The sequence below is a fragment of the Cimex lectularius genome, unplaced genomic scaffold (genome assembly GCF_000648675.2).
Source record: "Cimex lectularius strain Harlan isolate CLEC.00 unplaced genomic scaffold, Clec_2.1 scaffold140, whole genome shotgun sequence".
In the NCBI taxonomy this organism is placed as follows: Eukaryota; Metazoa; Arthropoda; class Insecta; order Hemiptera; family Cimicidae; genus Cimex; species Cimex lectularius.
In genome coordinates this window covers 836,111-854,824 of record NW_019392728.1, presented here as the reverse complement: position 1 = coordinate 854,824, position 18,714 = coordinate 836,111, and the positions used below count along the sequence as shown (strand labels likewise).

The window sequence follows — 18,714 nt, the reverse complement described above, 5'->3', positions numbered from 1 at the left end:
TGAAGATGATCTCAGTAAAGATCGAAACGTTGGCACGATAAAGAAAATGTTTTTCTGAAACCTACATCACACCAGACCGCATCTCACGATTTCTGAATAATTATCGATTAACGGTCACTAATCACCACACATATATAAATAGTATAATTTTTTTGATTTGCTAATAAGTATAAATCAATCTTTTGAACCCATTGTGAGTACGATTATTATTTTAACGTTTTGTACAAATTATATAGTATAATATATCTTCTTGTCGTTGATAATAATCATTGTCCTTAACTTATCTATCTTCTAACACTCTCGTCCTTTCTCTTTCTTTCTGTCAATACAATCACCATGTTCTTTTTTCATGTTTAAACACTCCAGGGTTTATTTTGTTGTTCAATATTTGTTACATGTTTTAAATTTTTTTTTCTTATTGCTAAACCCTAAAAACTTGTTTTGTCATTTTAACCCATCTTAGCTGTACACCATGTCATTTGTTGTTACATTAATTATTAGTTTTTGAAAACGCTCATTTTCAAGAAACGGGAGATAAACAGTGTTAGCATACTAAACACAACGCACATTTCTTCAGAAAGATAAATTATAAAATAGTTCATTCCTGACCGCTTTTCACTGACTTCAACAAATTATCAAATGTAAATTGATCCTAATATCCAAGTGTTATGGTATTTTTATAGTTATTTTAGTAACCATTTACATGTCATTCCTTCACAACCAATTTGGTTTCCGTCCTCATCACGACTGTTTTAGGTTGTTGAAAATATTTTCTCTGATTTAGTTAATAGAAAGTTTTGCTCGTGTGCGTTCTTAGACATGTCCCAAGCTTTTGACAGGGTCGCTAAACTAAATCAATTCCTATCCAAGCCTTATTACCAAATCCTAAAATCCTATCTAAACGATCGATGTTTCAAAACGGCATCGAGTTTTCTTGTCAGACCAATTCAGGCCGGCGTCCCACAAGGGAGCAGTCTAGGTCCCATCCTATATACAATTACTGCTGACGTGCCGATACAACTCAACACGATCCTTACAACCTAAGCGGACGATATTGCAATTTTATCTCTTAACTCCAGTCCTAATCAAGTCACCTCCAATATCTAGGCTCGTTGAAGAATAGAGAAAAACGTGGAAGAAAACTGAGCCAGGACAAATGCACCCAAATTACATCCACGTTAAATAAACAATGGTCTTTACATTAACGGTAAGGAACTATCGACATCTACACATTTAAAATTGTGTAAAAGTACAAATACTTAGACATGTGTGGTGGTTCGTTAATCGTTNTCAATAAAGATCGAAACGTTGGCACGATAAAGAAAATGTTTTTCTGAAACCTACATCACACCAGACCACATCTCACGATTTCTAAATAAATTTTACATTATTTTTCGATTTTCTAAGTTACATGGTAAACTTAAGGATTTGCGTGCTGATAAAAATGAAAGCGTATATTAAGTTTTTCTTTCGTCTACAGCTTATTGTTGGATTGTTCATTTATACATGAGAAAAGGGTTTAGGAAGACTTTTATTCAAAATATTGTTAAATTTTTAATATATAATGAGACATCGAATGAATGGTAATAGTATTGAAACTGGAATTTTCTGGATAGCGTTGGATATAATTTGAAGCCGGTCCTTTCCTTTTTTCCTGTTTGGTTTTCCAGTTCGCACAGATTTGTCCGATTAGACGGCACGATATCGGCGGAAGCTTGAACTTGGGACAATAGATAAGGGCTGTCGAATCGACGGGTGGGGAAGGACATAAGACATCCATGTCCCAAGCGGCACCATTCAGTCCTCATTGTTCGACCCTCCTGGGACAAGGATATACAAAAGGATTCTAGAACGTTTTTATCCATTCTTAGAAGCGTTACGACGATAGTACGAGGAACAAGCGAGTTTCATGGCTAGCAATTGTCTATCGCTGTCGCAACAGCTCGTACTCGATGGAACCCGCCGCTGTTCGTGTTATTCGACGCTTTGTGAAATGGCTGAAGCGCATCACGGAGAAAATAATCAGATTCGTCACTTCTGCCATTCAGGGTTGTGGATTAGCAGGTGAATTTTAAAGGAGGAGGTATCATCTACTATAGACCTCTTGACAGACAAAAACTCATTAAAAACTTGCCCTGGTGGCCATTTCATAACGTACCTGCAATATTTTCGTTGTTCTGAATGTACATTATATGCCATCGTGTCAATTAATTTAATTGGCAATCTATACTTTAGCAGTATAACCCATGCCGAATAACATCGGATGAAGCGTTTCTGGTCATCACGGTCCACCTATTCTCACTGTACTTCTCGGACTCTTTTCGTGAAGACTTCTGCAAAAAATTTCTTACTAAAAAAGCTATTATTTTATTTAATTTATTTTCTACTACGACGTGTCTAGTTGAGGAATCCAAAATACTCGACAACTCTTTTTCTTGTCTATTTATAAACGTGGTAGTGTGTTACTGTGTTTTATAGTTGTTTGTTATATTTTTTTTTTTTAATTTTACGAGGGTTTAACAGCAGAGGTCATATCAACCCTCGGGGTGCCGGTGTTTTTGAAAAAAATCCCATTTGTAAGTATGTCGGGCTCGAATGCAGGGCCGCTGGATTCGAACCCGGGACCTTTAACTTACAGTGATGAGCGCCGTGTCAACGCCTAAACCGTTGCGGCCACCGACGCCCCAGTTGTTTGTTATTTATGTATATACGATTCTTTAAATTATTTAAATAATTGTTGGCATTGAAATTTGACCTGTTTTACTAGAAAAAATTTATTTAAATTATTTAATTTAGGAACTTTTTCTTTGAAGTGAAAACTACATCACGACGCCAGAATTTCGATCATTTTGAACTTTCCTTGCTCTTTTAACACAATAAAACTGTCCTATTGTTTAAACATTTGATTTTGCCAAACTGGCCGAGAATAGAAGACGGTATAATGATGATTTCGAGATCGGTAGTCGGCAAGTCTTTTTTATTCGTTATTTTTCCAGTATCTCCTTTTGATTACAGTCATCGCCCTTGCAATAATCGGAGGACAACTCATTTTCTCGTATGACACTTCGAGTTTTTCTAAATCTAAACTATTTGTTGGACTAAAATGATCTAGTGAAGTGAAGTATTTAACGATTTATTTTAAAAGTCAAGAGTTTGTTTGTCTTTGACTATAGGCAGGCTTTGACTTTTAATAGTGGGCTTGTTATGAAAAAATTAACATAATTGTTATTTTCTTATTATAAAATGTTTAAGTGGAAGGAAATTGTACATGGTGAGCTACTTTTACAATGAGTAATTTTTCTTGTTATGGCTGGGAAAATAGTTGGATTATTCATTAAATTTACATTTATAATAAAATTATGAATTATTAAAAGTTAAACCATTTTAAATTTACAGGTGCACCTCGTCTTGCTGCATTGAAGAGGACCAGAGAATGTGGGGGAACAGGCACCTTGATAAGGTCATACACCCTCCAGCTTGCAGGAGACAACACCACAGTTTTCGCCCAAACAATCGACAACTTTATATCGTGTACGAGGGAGTCGAAGGAGACGAGGCCGCAGGTGGTGATGAGAAACATGCGCCAGTTCATGACCGGAATGAAAAACTACTTGGTGACTCACGGGGAACGGGAGTTCGAGCTGCAAGTTGAAAAGGAACGGAACAAGGTACGCAGAGTGAAAATCTAAAACCAAAAACAATATTAATTGCTAAATTTTTTTCCAGCTTCGTGCTAATGAGTTTCTCAATCTGGATGCAATACTCGAAGGAGTTATGCATAAACTGGTCGTGAGGCCTTTGAGGGAACACCTCTATAGACTGTTTGTCGATGAATATTCTGAAAAGAGTGCCATCCAATTGCTAGCTGAAAACATCAAATACGCAAGAACCAAGTTACCCAAAGATATCGGAATTAAGGTATTTACGATCAAATGTTTATGTATATAGTTTTACTAAACTTTTACTTTTTCAGCCCCATATCATCCTACCAAGTGAGAAAGACATGGAAGAAATTTGTTCATACCTTCAAAAGGTCCAGGAAGTCGATTCACCGTTAGAAAAACTGGAAAACCTCCTTTCTGCAATTGCTTCAATATACAGTACAGTCAGTATACAGTGATTTTTATTAATTAATTTATTATTATAGGAAAATTTAAATGGTTAAATGTTATCAGGTGAAAGTAAGCAATGGTTCCAGTAAATCAGGAAATTTTGTCCTCGGCGCTGATGATTTTCTTCCACTCTTTGTTTGGGTACTTGTACAAAGTGGTATGGTAGCCGCGGAAATCGAAGCGGATTACATGTGGGGTCTTCTGCACCCGTCTTTGCTCTCTGGAGAGGGCGGCTACTACCTCACGACACTCTCAAGCGCCGTACACGTCTTAAAGAGTTTCAGGGCTTCTTCGGAAGAATACACTGCGTCTGGTTCCTCTTTAAATGTACGTCGGTCAAATTGTACGGTAATCAGGACAAATTTAATTTATTATTTTTTGCGTTTCTCCAGTGGGGTCCTGGCCCGTTGGCGGAATTCAGGTCTGTTTTGAAAATCGTCGTCCCGGATGAGATGAACGGTTCGATAATCACGAAGACACTGCCGATCAGACCGAACATGACGACGAAAGATGTATGCAAAATCATCGCACACAAAGTTCGAATCACAAATCCACAGGATTATGGACTGTACAAGCTTATTGATGGAGAAGGTCAGTAATCTTTACATTCCTCATGAAAATTCAAATAAAAATATTTAACAAGAACATCTAAAAAAAACTTTTTATTCAAACGTATGCTCTGCCAGGTGTTGCTTTATTTTACTGTATTAACAACAATTTTAAAAATATTACATTATTACTATGTAAGTAAAATTCAAATTATTTTTGTATAATCATATTCTTTAGGACATTGCTGATTTACAGAATGAAAGTATCCGCTGAGCCTGGATTTTTTTCAAAAAATAAATAGTTAAAGATTTAATTGTAAATATCGATCACATTTAATCAAAATTAATATCATACTAATAAAAAATCTTCTATAAGATATTAATGTTTTATAACTATAGCATTTTTATTAATTATTGAATCTCAGATATTTCCTATTTGTTAACAGAAACGTTACTGGCTGATGGTGAATGCCCCCAGGACATCAAGGGGTCGCTGAGCTCTTCTGGACAGCACTGTATGTTCGCCTACAAGAGGATCGATGCCAAGATCGCATGGCCCAAAAGTACGTCTCATTAGGTCAAAATTCCTCTACCTCACTGCTATCACGGGTCTTTCCTCATTTTTTAATAATTGCAAAACTAAAAATTTAAAAAAGACGATCTTTCACGATTGCGCTTTCAACTCAGGACCGAATTGATTAGGAAGGAGGGGGATGATGATTGATCATTGATTGATTTTTTTGAAGCTGGATTAACCAACACAAAATAATATTCCTTTCGTTTTATTTTCCATTGTGTAAAAATAAAAATAAATATATTTAAAAAATATATATATATATAAAATACAAAATAAGGGATCATGTTATATGATTTTTGAGAATTTCTCTTAGAATTTCTTAATTTTGATTTTGTAAATTATTAATAAAAGTAGCTTTTAATCATATTTTCAAAGAATGACCATATTTTTAGAAGTATTATATTTTAATTTTGTTTTCTTTAGTTTCAATTTCACTTTCATGAGGGGCCTTAAGTAGCTGTCAAAATGGTAGAAATAGAGCAGGATACTTTTTCTCTTCATGCACAGTATGATAAAGAAAACAAAAAAAAACTATTTTCTTAAGGAAACAAAATTCTTTAGAATCAACCATTATCTCTTATTTAATTAAAATATACTTCAAGTATTTTATTATAATTGAAAAAAAAAAATCAGAATTAAAACTAATACTAATGCTAGTCAAGGAACATTTGTTTCGTATGTAATGCAATTTTTAATGTTTATAGTCGTTACTGTTAGTGAGTGACAATATCGAATGTATTTGAAAAGCTAAAACATAAGCGTTTAACACCTATATTTGCTCACATTGTGTTTCTATTATGTAAAGACCATGTCTCTTTCCTTGTATTTAGTACATGGATATTGTTGCTCAACATCTAGAAAAAGAAGTGTAAACATTGGAGTCAAAAAAGAAACTATTATAATAATTAATAAATAATAAAGCTGGGGGTGCAGGCTTACTATTAAAATGGATTTAGGATGATAATCTTTGATGCGATAAAAACCGGTTTTTCTCGTTTTTATGACTTCTTTATTAAAATAAATAAAATGACAATACTATTTTCAACAGAGATGTAAGCGACCACAGTAGGTTTTATTCAATCGAGCTTCTGTTGTAATAAGTACAGTTCTAAATCCATTTGTTTTATTAATAAAAACCAATAACTATCAATGTGTTGTGAATTTGTACAATTAATTTGTATATAAGCAAATTTTTTCAGTATAGTTGTGAATTTTGAAGAGCCCATATCTTCAAAGGTTTTTCGTCTGTTTGTATGTAGAGTTGTTCATATATAATTTAGATTTTAATATTTATCCAGTTTTCTATTCTTGTAAAAAGTTTTATTTTCTATATTTTACCCTCGTTCAATCTTCTGGCCGAAGCTGAGGTCGACCGAAGCTACTAACAAATTTCAATCAGTCAGTAGTGTTTACATAACTGAATCGTCTTGTTTTTGTAGCTTTGCAATAAACAAGTCAACTTTAAAAAATAAAGCGATGTAATAAATTATTTTTCCCCTTTTCATCCTTATGAAATTTCTCCTTATTGATTTTTATAGTATCATCATACGATCTTATATGTCTTGCTATTATCATTTTTTAGATGGTTCACAGTTTTCATCTGTGTTTGACCACAAAATTAAAACGAAATTTTTAATTTCGTAGCTTTGTTGACTCGCCTTTTTGATCTCTCGTCACATTTCACCTGTGTTGCTGATGATTTTCCCAGAAAAAGCTATTTAATTTCTTGTTCTACTTTAATTTTACACATTAATTATATAAATTATCAATTATATACAGTCCAGAACATTGATGTGTGAGAATATGCTATATCACCTATTACAAGCGAAAATGAGAGGAAAAAAAAACTTTTTTTTTTGCACTGGGATGACCACACTCGGGCCAGGTTGAGTGAGGTCTGGAAGAGGCCGAAGACGCGCGGGTGGTATTTGGAAGCTGAAGGAGGCCCAGCCAAGGCTCAGGGGGACACTGGCGAGGAGTGGGGCCTGACCGGCATGAACAAGGAGGCTTGAGACTGGTTGGTGTGGACAAGCTGGGCGAAAAAGTAAAAAAGGAACGTGATAGTGTTTTATTTAATTATTTTGGGACTTTTTCTCATTGTTGTGTAAGGTTCGCATGTGCGAGGGAAGAAGCGCTCCGGAACGAGAAGGAAAAGAACGTACACAAGGTTCTAGCTTTTAATTTATATTATAACATTGGTTTCTGGACTGTTTTTTTTTTTTTTTTGTTTTTTTAAGAGACTTGTTTTATATCTTTTGTTTTACATTTTATGCACAATACAGAAAACATTGATATTTTACAATTAATTAAAATTAATTAAGGTTTTTAGTTGAGATAAAAAAGTAAATGGCACGAGCGAGATTCGAGCCCACGATCTTCGGCTAGATACGCCGCTGCTCTACCACTTGAGCTACCGTGACCTTGATCCACTTGGACATCAACTTCCCATCTCAACCCCACCTTTTGAATTTTCCCTCCTTTTTGCCACAAAGTCACGATAGCTCAAGTGGTAGAGTAGCGGTGTATCTAGCCGAAGATCGTGGGTTCGAATCCCGCTTGTGCAATTGACTTTTTTATCTCAACTAAAAACCTTAATTAATTGTAAGATATTAATTGGTCAAGCGGACCATGAAATTAGTGAATTTAATAAGTTAAAAATGAAGTATACATTCACTAAATCTCTCCGTGGCCATTTCATTTGTCGCCAAGAATCAAATAGATTACACGACATTTGAAAAATGGCAAAAAGGAGGGAAAATTCATAAGTTGGGGTTGAGATGGGAAGTTTGTGTCCGAGTGGATCGAGGTCACGATAGCTCAAGTGGTAGAGCAGCGGCGTATCAAGCCAAAGATCGTGTGTTCGAATCCCGCTCGTGCCATTGACTTTTATCTCAACTAATAACCTTAATTAATTGTAAAATATTAATTGGTCAAGTGGACCACGAAATTAGTGAAATTGATACTTTACTTTCTTGTTGGGTTTTTACTTTTTATCTTGTTATTTCACCCTGAGGGTTTCACTGTTTTCCGAAAAGAAGGAAAAAATATAAACAGTGTGACGCCCGACTATTTTACTTTTGGAGACGAAGCGGCCACGGGAAAAAAAATCTCCATTGAGCCCCAGGTACTCGGCGACCGGGTGAATTGCCAACGGTCCAGCAAGGAACCGGTAACACACCTTACAGATTGTTTTCTTTTATTTGTATTATTTTGTCAGGTGCAAAGTTATTAAGCACAAAGATTTATCAATTGTAAAAAAGGCAAAAGAAATATGTCATTTAATATGCCTTTGATACAATTTTTATTTAAAAAAAGATAATCATCAAAGTACCTCCTCGCCACTCAATTCTGCACAAACATACACATGCTTACACATATTACAAATATGTGCAGAATCGAACCTATGATTTCTCGTGACTGAGACTTTGAACTTGTTAGGCTATAAACTCATTTCACCTCCTAACTCATGCAGTTTTAACCTGAACACACTTTCTCACTCATAAATACATTCTTTCTTATTCACTCGAGTTTGATGATGGAGTACTCAATATTTCCCCATTACTTTTTTTTTTAACTATAACAATTATACAACAAATATATATTTTTAACAATTAATAACCAGACCAGACTTAAACATTTCTATTTGATGAATATGTAATGAGAAATTAGGATTCCTTAGATGTACAAAACAGATTTTTTATTTCCTTAACTTCTGAACATTTAAATGAGAGATAAATATGTTTAACAAAATTTTAAGTATCAATCAATTTTTGGTGAATTCGCTATAATCCAGTCTGTATACCGATCGACTCTTGTGTAGACGCTAGGTACGCCGTAGCTACCGCATTGATCTGAACCGAAGGACATCAAGCCAATCTGCAATTGAAATTATTCTCTCAGTCGAATTACTATTAAAGTTTAAGAGCACGAATCACCTGAAAATATCGGTCTCTCGAGTTCGGATCGACGGTGACAAGCGGGGCGCCTCCGAAACCAGAGCAAGCATCCCTTCCTAACTCTCCTCCTGCGCACAATTCATTTTCTGTTATCGGTACCGCTGTACCGTAGACAAGTGAACAAGACTCTAACTTGACGACCGGTAAGCTCAACTGTTGCTGCTTTGTCCTTGTTTCTATTTAAAAGAAATAATTTTAATTTTTAATTTTTTTTTTATACACTCGAGGTCATTTCAAACCCTTTTGTCCAGCAAGCTTTCCCCATCCGACAAGTAAAGCTCTATGGCCAGCATAAATATAATTTGTTGATTTTGGATATAAACATATCGGCTGTACTCCTACTGAAAACATGGAATTAATATCATTTATAATCGTGTTAGTGGGTCAAAAAAATTTAAATTTATATTCACAAGAGTAATTCAGTGGTTGCTTCAAAACGAGCAGAGCTATGTTGTGGCGGAAAACTTTTGCATCATAGCCGGGATGAACGATGATATGATTAAGCGGGACATCGACTGATCGTGGTGCACAGAGTCCGTTATTACAATCAGGATCATGTTCAGAATCAAACTCGCCGACTTTAACAACTGCTCTGCAAAAAATATATATTTATACAACGAAATGTTAAAGATTTGACACTTACATTTTATGAGTTGAAGTTTTTGCAAGTGCACAGTGAGCAGCAGTCAATATGACATGTTTACTTATTATTGACCCACAGCATAGATAATCAATACGATTGGCTAACACATCTAGAATGCAATATATCGTAAATTTATTGTTGAAAAAAAAAAGTTTCCATCTTTACTTTTAAATCCAACTCGAACTGCCCAAGGCTGGGATCCGACTCCTTGGTACTTATAAGACCACCAATTATTAAATTGTGGCAGCCCACACTTCTCTTGATACAAATTTTTATCGGTATCTTTCTCGTTTGAACATGAATCAGGACAGCATACAAGAGGTTCTGCTCCTTTGTATCCACATGTTAAACCCCTCATCCTGCAAATTAAACCAAATATAATTATGAAGATTCAATGTAAATCTTCCTGGATCCTACTTGTTCATCTGAAGACATGATTGCCGAAGAAGTTGAGTCATTATAGTACATTCACTGAGTGGAACACAAGATGATCCGTAGGAGCAGAGCAGCTCTTGCTTTGAGGTCATATCAATCATCCGAGGTGTCTTGTCACCTTCTTCTTCAATAACAAGTGCACCTTTAATTTAAAAAAAACCTTTTCTTTTTCAAAATCTTTAAAAATAATGGAAATATTCAGTTATTTAGTTTGTTGATCTATTTAAAATTTAATATCTCACAGACATAATTAATATTTTAATTGTCATTCATTAACGATAAAAATTGGGATTTTACAATTATATTAACTCTGTAGAATTAATAAAGTTTCAGCTTATGATATCCTTATTATTAGTGACTAGTTAATTTACTTAAAATCCTACAGAGCACATGTTCACTAAGATAACAAAAAAAAAAAATCCTTGTCTTCAGTATACGGTACTTCACATGCTCTATGTTGGTTGAAATGTTAAGATCAGTAACTTAATATGACATAGAGTATGTAGAGTGGCGCAAGAACTTAATCTGCATAATGGCAGTGTTGAACATTGCAACACAGTTGATGAAAGTCAAGTTTCAGAATGGACAAGCATACAGGAGCATAAACATTACCTATGTTTACCTTTATCTCCAAATTCTATTTGCATGGATATGTTTTTGGTGTGATAGACAAATTGTTGCATAACCATTTTTGGGTCATCAATTTTGAATTATCAGGGAGTGCGTATGGATTGATTAGGTTAAGTTGGGTAGGGTTAGGTTAGGTTAGAAATGGTTAAGGTAATAGGTTAAGGTTTAGGGCAACTAAGTGATTTTGGAATTGTAAGTACGTCAGAATAGGGGAGGGAGGATTTGAATACTTATTTTAACAATGTCTTAGTTTTATTTACAGGTATTGAAGAAGATACTGCACAGCTCCTTTATTGCTTGAAATATGTTAGAAACGTTAGTGTAACATATTGCTTTAAGGCGCTTGAGCTTGTGTAATAGAATTTAAGTGGGTTTGAAAAGACAATAAAATCGATATCTTTAGAATTTAACTTATTGGCCATACAGAAGTATACATTAATAATTATTCAGAAATCATGAGATGCAGTCTGGTGTGATGTAGGTTTCAGAAAAACTTTTCTTTATCATGCCAACGTTTCGATCTTGGGCACTCTCAACACGACTCTCAAGAATGGCCCAATCACACAGAAGACAAACACTTTGAGCCCTGAAGATGATCTCAATAAAGATCGAAACGTTGGCACGATAAAGAAAATGTTTTTCTGAACCCTACATCACACCAGACCGCATCTCACAATTTCTGAATAATTATCGATTAACGGTCACTAATCACCACACATTTCTATACGTTAATAGTTTTATTAACAAAATTCTTTTTAAATAATAATTCTTCAAAATAAAATTATTATTGGTTTGAGCAAGCATTAAATAGAATTGAACTGTTTAAAAATGAATCCTATTTTTACTGCTAGGTTTAAAAAACAGGACTTTTTCTGAAATCAAACATCTTTGATATGCAAGATGAATTTATTAATATTGTAAATATTTGAAAAATAAGAATACATATTCAAAAGTAAGTAGGAATGGACGACATGTCAAATGCCAATCTTTTATATGAAAAATCTAAATTGTAAATAAAAATATGACAATATTCACATAATTACATGCTGATATTTGTACGAAAATACATCAATATTTTGTATAAGTGTCACAGAACATATTTTTATGATGAACAAATATTCACTTTATCAAATATATTGTTCATATGATTTTTTTTTATTTATCTAGCCTAACCTATCTCTGAACCTAATCCTACCTAGCCTAACCTGTTGATAAACCTAACTCTACTTAACCTAAACCATCCCTAACCCTGCCTAGCTTAACCCATTTGTAACTCTACCTAGCCTAACCCATCCATTACCACAACCCTACCTAACCTAACCCAATCTTAACCTTACCTAACCTAGCACATCCTAAACCATACCTAGCCTAACCCTGTCCCAAAAACCTAACTCTGCCTAATCTAATCCGTCCCTAACCAAACCTATTCTAACTTCTGAAATCCTAACCCTACCTAACCTAACTCACCAGTAATCCTAACCCTAACCAAGACTTCCATACAAACCCAACGTCCTTAGAATTGTGTGGTGTTTAGTGACCATTACTTAATGATTATTTGGAGATCATGAGATGCGGTCTGGTGTGATGTGGGTTTAGAAAAACATTTTCTTTATCGTGCCAACGTTTTGATCTTTAGTCCTTAAAAATGTTTTTTTTTTTTTTTTTTTTTTCAAAAAACACCAGAATCCTGGGGTTAAGATGCCCTCATAGTTAAAATACTCCCCAAATAGTTGCTGCACACTCCTTCAGAGCGATAACATGAAAAAAATTGTTTTTCAAAGATATTATGAATGAAAACAGATAGACGTTATGGATATGCAAGACGAATTATGAACCTTTTTTTATATTTATTTTAAAATAGTGATATGTATCGATTCTAATCAATAAAAATCATAAATATTTTGTAAAAGTAACATTGAGATTTAGTTAACATACGTTTGCTCAAACATCAATGCTTTATATGAAAACCAATATAGTTTTATAACTATAGTTATTGTGAACGATTTTGTGAATTTTCTATGTAAGTGATATTTGTAAAAACCCATGTTGGTTGTGATATATTATCGGATATATTATCTTTAATGAACTATGATATTTTGTGCGAAAATGTATCGATATTTATTCTGTATGATTTCAATGATATTTTGAATACATAACGGTAGATACTTTAAAATGAAAACATTTGTGTTAACATTAATATATTTTGCACAGGGAAAATATGATTTTAAATTAAACTATAATATGGATTATATAGTAAATAGATTTTTGTGAAATTGTTATTGATGTTAAAAACAAAATTTGGGTTCCAATTTAAATTATAGATACTGTTCTCTTTGCAACTTAATACAGGAAAGGCCATTCATTTCAAATTAACCTATACTTTTTCATGCTGAAATATCAAAAATAGATTAGTTTGGTAGTCTCCAGATTTATTTATGTATCAAGTCTCAAAATTGGGAGGAAGTGAGTATGTGGTTAATTATAAGAGGTGGTTGGGAAGAGGGAGAGAGAGAGAGAGAGAGTGAGAGAGAAAAAGAGAGAAAGAGAGCTTAATTCTGTAATTATTGGTTATCATTTAACTTCTTTTATATCGATAGAAGCATAATAAATCTCCGCGGAAGCTTCTTTTTTTTAAGAAATAAACTTAATATTATTATTTATTTGCTCTAAGTGGCAAGAGTGCACCGTCAGTTTTTGTTAATGACGCGATTCGACGTCCTTTTGTCCCAAAATTTGTCAAATATCGATACGATTGAAAACGAGGTAGACAAAACACCGGATGCAATGTAGAATAGAGGGAGAGAAAATGAGGATAAACGAGGCCGAAGGACGCTAAACGAGGGCATGACGAAAATATGTTTTTATGAAATTTGTTTTATTACAGAAAAACCATCCTCTGAACAAATTTGCAATGGCAAAGTTTCACAGTTGATCCTTAAATTGTTAATTTAAAGATTGACATTCTTTAGGCATGAATAAAGTATCATTTTTCATTTCATACTTTAAATTATTATTTAATGAACTTTTATTGAACTGAATTTTCGTTGTAGGGGGCCGCGGTCGTGGGTTCAATTCCCGCCGTCGCCTCTGGCCTTTTTTTCACGATACCCTTCCCCCCAAATCGAATACGCATAAAACTAAACAAGCAAAATTACTAAACAAGCATAGAACACACAAAAAAACAGACACACATAAACCACATTTGCAAGATAATTTAGTAAAAAAACTTTCAAAATATTGTTTTATTAATATAGTAAGTAAATTGATTAAACTGTATTAGATACGACTTGTAACATATTGATACATCAGAAACACATGAAATTTTAGAAAAAAATAAAATAAAATAGAACCTTGGCAATTTTTATCTTTTCAGAATGGCATAGGTAGAGTTAATGTTTCTTAAGTAACAATAAATTTGGCTGTATTGAAAAGTAATTATATTTATCCCTTCGAACCTTACGAAATAATTTTACGATAAGAAATCGCCGCAAAAAACATAGATGTTGCAGGACTTCTTTTTAAAAATGAACTTTAGAATTTTTTAAGCTCACCGTGTTTCGTCGTGTTTTGAAAGCAGACAACAACACGGGCAGTGAAGACGAACACGACCGTGAACAAAATTTTGCAGAACAGCAACATTCTGAATTGTCCGCATAAATCACGACTGATCGTAGGACACGCGAAAATGAAAGCTGCTGATAAACGATCTTTGAAAAAGAGGGGGATGACATTGGCAAAGCGTGGGTTTAACGTGTCCGATGTGTGGAAAAAATGAAAGGAAATTGGTCAAATTCTGAACTGTCTATAGTAAAATCACACGGAATGATGGATGAAAAAAATACATTCGATAATACATTGTCCAAATATGGATATCTCAGACTGACTAAAAGGCTTGAAAATCTTAAGAATCTTAGGTAAACAAAAAAAAAATGATACATCGTACAAAACTCCCAGTAGCTTCACAGTACAAAATGTTGGTTCAACAGTTCCATAGAGGGCGTCGGTGGCCGCATCGGCTTAGGTGTTGACACGGCGCTCATCACTGTAAGGTAAAGGTCCCGGGTTCGAATCCAGCGGCCCTGCATTCGAATCCGACATACTAACAAATGGGCTTTTTTTCAAAATCACCGGCACCCCGAGGGTTGGTATAACCTCTTCTGTTGCGAACCCCCGTAAAATAAAAATAAAAACAGTTCTATATTTATGGCTACTTTGGTATAACTAGGAGACAAACAATGGTTGGCGACTCCCTTCAAGACATGATATATAGTGTATAAATGTAAATATGCAAATAACCTTAAATTACGAGATGTATATTTTATTAATACAGGTAGTAATAAATTTAAAAAAAAACACCTTGGCATAAAAAGAAGAAGATAAAAGAAGAAAATACATTTTATTCTTGGACTTTGGGCCCTCTTGAATAAGAAAAAACTAAAAATTTGGCACAATTTTTGTCAAAGTGAATATATAAATAAAGATTTAAATGTAATAGCACAAAAATAAATGAAACGTACTTAATTAAATAAGAGTAAGAAAATGACCAGAAATTGAACTATCGAAATAACAGAAAATAAACCACCTTTGGTGTTGATAATTGACTTAAAATTTTTAATCTTTATTTATTTCCAACTTAAAATTTATATTAGGGTGTAAAAAATTAATTAATTAGAGGAATTATTTTAAATCGTCTAGTGTTCCCGATCGTATACATAAAATATTGCATTTCAAAAAGGGCAGATTTAATAAATAGTTACTTTATTTGAAATTAATTTTTCCATTGGTAACTAACTCTTTCACTTCATAAAATATATAGTTAAATTTACAATAATCTGATAATAGGCATATATTTAAGAGGTCTATTATATAATTTTTTTTAACGATTTAAGATTTTGCTTTATTAGTTTAACAGGGATATTTGTAAATAAACTAGTAATATCAAAAGACACTAAAATGCTGTTTTATCTATATTAAACTCTAAAGAATTATTATTAATTATTATACCGAATGTAGGTTTGAAATTGGTGTGGATTCTAATTGTTTTATCTATGTTTATTGCGAGTATGAATGGGGCATGGAGAAAAAAAATTCGATTTTTATGAGGCACAGAGGACATAAAAACGTGCCAATCGAGAGAAAACTCTACACAACGTTTTTCGGCCCAACGCAATACTTACTCCTCTTTCAAAGGGAAAAACTGAAAAAATAACATGAAATTTCAAAACTTCAATTTCAAAAAAGAACATATTTTTCATATACTTTCAAATTGTTTTTCTGTCAAAGTTTGCTATGTAAATGTCGTCACCGATATTATATTAAGGAAAGGGAGGGGCGTCGGTGGCCGCAACGATTTGGCGTTGACACGGCGGTCATCACTGTAAGGTAAAGGTCCCGGGTTCGAATCCAGCGGCCCTGCATTTAAAAAAACCCTAACCATCCCTAAACATTAACGAACATAAAAAATTAATCTCCAACTTAGAGGTTATTACAACGAGACATCCAATAAGAAAATTAGTGGCAGAGATCAGAAGGGCACCAGAAGGACATGTCTAATCACGAAAAAATCATGGTCTGTAATGTAATTTTTTTAGCATAAATCATATACGAAAAAAACCTCAGGTAGTAAGGACTGAGAAGAAGATTTTTTCTTTTGCGGAATCAATCCAGCGGTGCTAAAAATTTGCTGCTTTAAAAATTATAGAATAATTTGAAAACCATGGGTATATATTATTATTTATTTTATACAAAACGTAACATCGTGAACATATTGCGATAGGATAAAAAATTAATCAATTGTTTTTGTTTTTTTATTAACAGCTGGCGATAAATTAAATTAGATTCAGGCCATTTTTTCCTAGACCACTGAAAGTAATGAAATTAAAATAATGGTTTTTTAGTTAACTACCTAATTTGAATTTTTATTTAAGCAATTTAATTAATTATTTTCTTGCGTTACTTCACTACTACTTTTTAGTACTAATGGGAGCTTTACGGAAAAAGACGTGTGATGGCCATATTTATTAATAATAAACAGAATTTTAAGGACTTTATCTTTATACCTCCATTTCTCTGTTAATTTAAAAGAAATCTTGGCATATTTGTAGTAAAAATTAAGAAACGCCTATGGTTTCGTTTTATTATAAAAAATAATTTAATTTAATTTTTTATAAGAAAGAAATTAGGTTTAAAGTAACGTATTTGAGAAAAAAATCCTGATTAAAAATAGGATTTTTTCAAATTACGTTTTAAAATACAGCTTGGATTTGAGCCAAACCGAGCTTAAAAGTCGCAGGAAGAATCCAGGTTCAAATCGGTGCCAAAAATGTGAAAATCCAATAATGAGGAGCGTAGCTAGGAGGGAGTGAAGTTAAACGAATCGAGCTAGTTGTTGTACGGGAGAAAACGCAAAATTGGCAAAAATTTGATTGAATTTTTTACTTTTATCGCCTATAACTGCGACCTCCAGTCGATTTGGCCGAAACCCTGCCAAATTTCATTGCAATGCGATCAAAAAGGCGACCACTACAGCTAAATTTTTGAAAGAAATCTACTTAAAACTAAACATCAACTTACAGGTGTCTTGACATCAAATCGAGTGATAGAAGTATCGAACCGGGGAAAAACAACGCCAAAGCGTGACCAGTTAAAAAAAAATTATTTAATTTAGGGAAGGTTTAACTCTGATATGAGTAACATTTGATAATTTTATAATTCTGAAATATAAGCCTCTTCCCTTCATTAAGGATAAAATAAGACATATTACATAAAACACATAACATCTTCACTTGGCTCATGGAAGGGTAATTCCCCTTTTACACCCCCCTTGGATCCGCCACTGATTTGATTTCTTGCGAAACCGAGCAGTTCTGCGACTTGTAAGAAGTTTTGGACCAGTAGCAGGCCTTGCACTAATGAAAGTCTTCGCCTTTCAATGCGTAAACTGACCTTAACATTTCTAACTTGTTGAAATCGATGATTGATCTCAACAACGGTAGAATCTAGTACGGAATGCGTTCCAAACAATGAAACTCATTTCAACACATTCTTCCTCCATTTCTTGGGTAGATTTTGTCGGGTCAGCATCCTTATCCAGCAAAGCCTTTAACTGGTCGTTGCCATCAGCAGAAGAACGGCCACAACCTTCTTTACTCGTTAGGTCATCATCTCCATTACGGAATTTTTGAACCACAGGTGCACTGTGGATTCATTTATGGTTACTTGCACCCAAATCATTAATGTTTCGAGTGGTTTGCGCTGCACTTCACCCAAGTTTAAATTTATAAAAATAAATTTGCAGAAAATCGCTCTTAGACATCTTAGACATTTGTTTCGAGGCACTGAACAGACTGAATTAAATGTTTTTACTAAAAGGATTGTAAGAGAAAGAAAGCGAGATAAATAGGCTTTAAAATGATGTGTATCCCTTAGCATAATAGATAAGTTTTGTTTACACAATTGGTATTAAAAGTGAAGTGAAGAGGAAAACCTCCATTTATTTTGCATCAACCAAATATTGGTGTTTTATTTACCTCTGATCCTTTAAAACGAAACAAATATTGTTTAAAGAGAATCAATGGAGGATTGTCTAAGGGATAGTTAAAAATATTTAAGCTGGCCACTTTTCGCCACTCAGTGTAATTACTAATTTCAAAGAAAAACATTTTCTTTATTGAGATCATCTTCAGGGCTCAAAGTGTGTTTTCTTTCTGTGTAAATGTGTCATTGTTGTGTGTCGTGTTGAGAGTATTAACCAATTTGTTAGTTCAATTAGAATGGACTCCAAAAATGACGTAGGCAGCTGTTAGAGCACTGA

General features: G+C 33.7%; 2 protein-coding genes across 8 annotated transcripts in view; one reads left to right on the top strand and one right to left on the bottom strand.

Moving 5' to 3' along the window:
* The window catches only part of LOC106665170 (protein sprint), a 450,469-nt gene extending 443,759 nt beyond the window's left edge, over positions 1 to 6,710 (top strand). For all 7 annotated transcript variants that reach the window (XM_014391409.2, XM_014391412.2, XM_024226765.1 and 4 more), the window contains 6 exons: positions 3,397 to 3,668; positions 3,727 to 3,918; positions 3,974 to 4,105; positions 4,176 to 4,439; positions 4,505 to 4,703; positions 5,107 to 6,710. In XM_014391409.2, coding sequence (XP_014246895.1) covers positions 3,397 to 3,668; positions 3,727 to 3,918; positions 3,974 to 4,105; positions 4,176 to 4,439; positions 4,505 to 4,703; positions 5,107 to 5,237 — 1,190 coding nt within the window. In that variant the 3' untranslated portion in view covers positions 5,238 to 6,710. The remainder of the gene's footprint in view (positions 1 to 3,396; positions 3,669 to 3,726; positions 3,919 to 3,973; positions 4,106 to 4,175; positions 4,440 to 4,504; positions 4,704 to 5,106) is intronic.
* A 2,198-nt stretch (positions 6,711 to 8,908) lies between these two features.
* On the bottom strand, positions 8,909 to 14,725 carry LOC106665191 (serine protease easter-like). Its single transcript, XM_014391448.2, has 8 exons — positions 14,453 to 14,725; positions 10,254 to 10,413; positions 10,002 to 10,195; positions 9,837 to 9,945; positions 9,604 to 9,785; positions 9,433 to 9,534; positions 9,173 to 9,369; positions 8,909 to 9,113 (listed from the first exon to the last, which is right to left on the bottom strand). The coding sequence occupies exons 1-8, from the start codon at positions 14,538 to 14,540 to the stop codon at positions 8,997 to 8,999; spliced, it is 1,149 nt and encodes a 382-aa protein (XP_014246934.1). The 5' UTR covers positions 14,541 to 14,725; the 3' UTR covers positions 8,909 to 8,996.
* Between the last annotated feature and the right edge of the window lie 3,989 nt (positions 14,726 to 18,714).